This window comes from Penaeus monodon, chromosome 15, assembly GCF_015228065.2.
Source record: "Penaeus monodon isolate SGIC_2016 chromosome 15, NSTDA_Pmon_1, whole genome shotgun sequence".
Classification (NCBI taxonomy): Eukaryota; Metazoa; Arthropoda; class Malacostraca; order Decapoda; family Penaeidae; genus Penaeus; species Penaeus monodon.
The window spans coordinates 24,772,074-24,773,038 of record NC_051400.1 but is presented as its reverse complement, the minus strand read 5'-3'; the positions used below and the strand labels follow the sequence as shown (position 1 = coordinate 24,773,038).

The window sequence follows — 965 nt, the reverse complement described above, 5'->3', positions numbered from 1 at the left end:
ACCTATACACAGAATCCTTCATCGACACTTAAAAGAAGAAAAAACAGGCTGAGGCCCGAGCGCCCTTTCGACATTGCTGCTTCCATTCCCACGGAAGCGAAAACTTCAGAGACAGGATGGCGGCGAGTGAAGCCTTCCCTCACTACCTGGCGGATCCTGCCATCTAGGACACGGCGGCCTGCAGCGCCTCCGCGAACAGCTCCAGCGAGGGGCGCCACTTGGGATCCTCCCTCCCGGCGCACTGGGAGAGGCGCGATACCATCTTCGGGAAGCCCTTGGCCCTCGCCTCCATCAGGTCGACCAGCAGGCAGCCCAGCGAGAACGCGTCGGTGGCCGTGCTCGCGTTGCCGAGGCGACACAGCTCAGGCGCGATGTGACTGCCCTCGGGGACGAGCTCGTACCTGGGGCTCTCCCCGAGGTGTGTGCTGTTGCCGAAGTCAATCAGGCGAACGCTGAAGGGCGTGTGGCTGATGTTCGCGATGCAGTTGTCCGTCTTGATGTCGTTGTGAGCGAAGCCCCTCTTGTGGAGCTCTGAGACCTGGTGCGTCGCCTGCAGCGCCACCTCCATCATAGTCTTGTTGCTGACCTCAGGGTCCCAGCGAAGGTCCTCGAGCGTCCTCCCTTGGCAGTACTCCATCAGGAGAGCTACGGGCTTCCTGCACACGCGGAGCAACTGCGGGGCTCCTCCAGTGCCCTACAGCCTCTGAAGGACGCTGATCTCCTGTTTTACAATGTGTTGGAACTCCCTCTTCTTGCACACCTTCAGAATGGCTTCCTTCCCATTCTTCGGCTGGACTAAATAGGCCTTCGCGGTCAGTCCTTCGCCGACGAGCTTCCCGGCACTCCGAAGGCGCTTAACCTCACCAGCAGTGATTGTTGGGAGCCTGGGAGCCATCGCGCGCCTGCGAATTAACTGCCGAAATTCGGGGGAAGGCGGGAGGGGGGGTATTGGCGCGCGTAAAGAG

At 60.8% G+C, this 965-nt stretch overlaps 1 protein-coding gene across 1 annotated transcript; it reads right to left on the bottom strand.

Moving 5' to 3' along the window:
• Positions 1–163: 163 nt before the first annotated feature.
• On the bottom strand, positions 164–895 carry LOC119582264 (serine/threonine-protein kinase nekl-2-like). The gene is made up of 2 exons (XM_037930484.1): positions 699–895; positions 164–656 (listed from the first exon to the last, which is right to left on the bottom strand). Exons 1-2 carry the CDS (start codon positions 893–895, stop codon positions 164–166), a joined length of 690 nt encoding a protein of 229 aa, XP_037786412.1.
• Between the last annotated feature and the right edge of the window lie 70 nt (positions 896–965).

What these genes read in the sequence shown, in the direction of transcription:
- LOC119582264 (XM_037930484.1), bottom strand. Translation starts at nt 895, where the DNA reads ATGGCTCCCAGGCTCCCAACAATCACTGCTGGTGAGGTTAAGCGCCTT. An exon ending in ATCAGCGTCCTTCAGAGGCT is followed by an intron (nt 657 to 698) that starts GTAGGGCACTGG and finishes CCGCGTGTGCAG; the next exon opens with GAAGCCCGTAGCTCTCCTGA.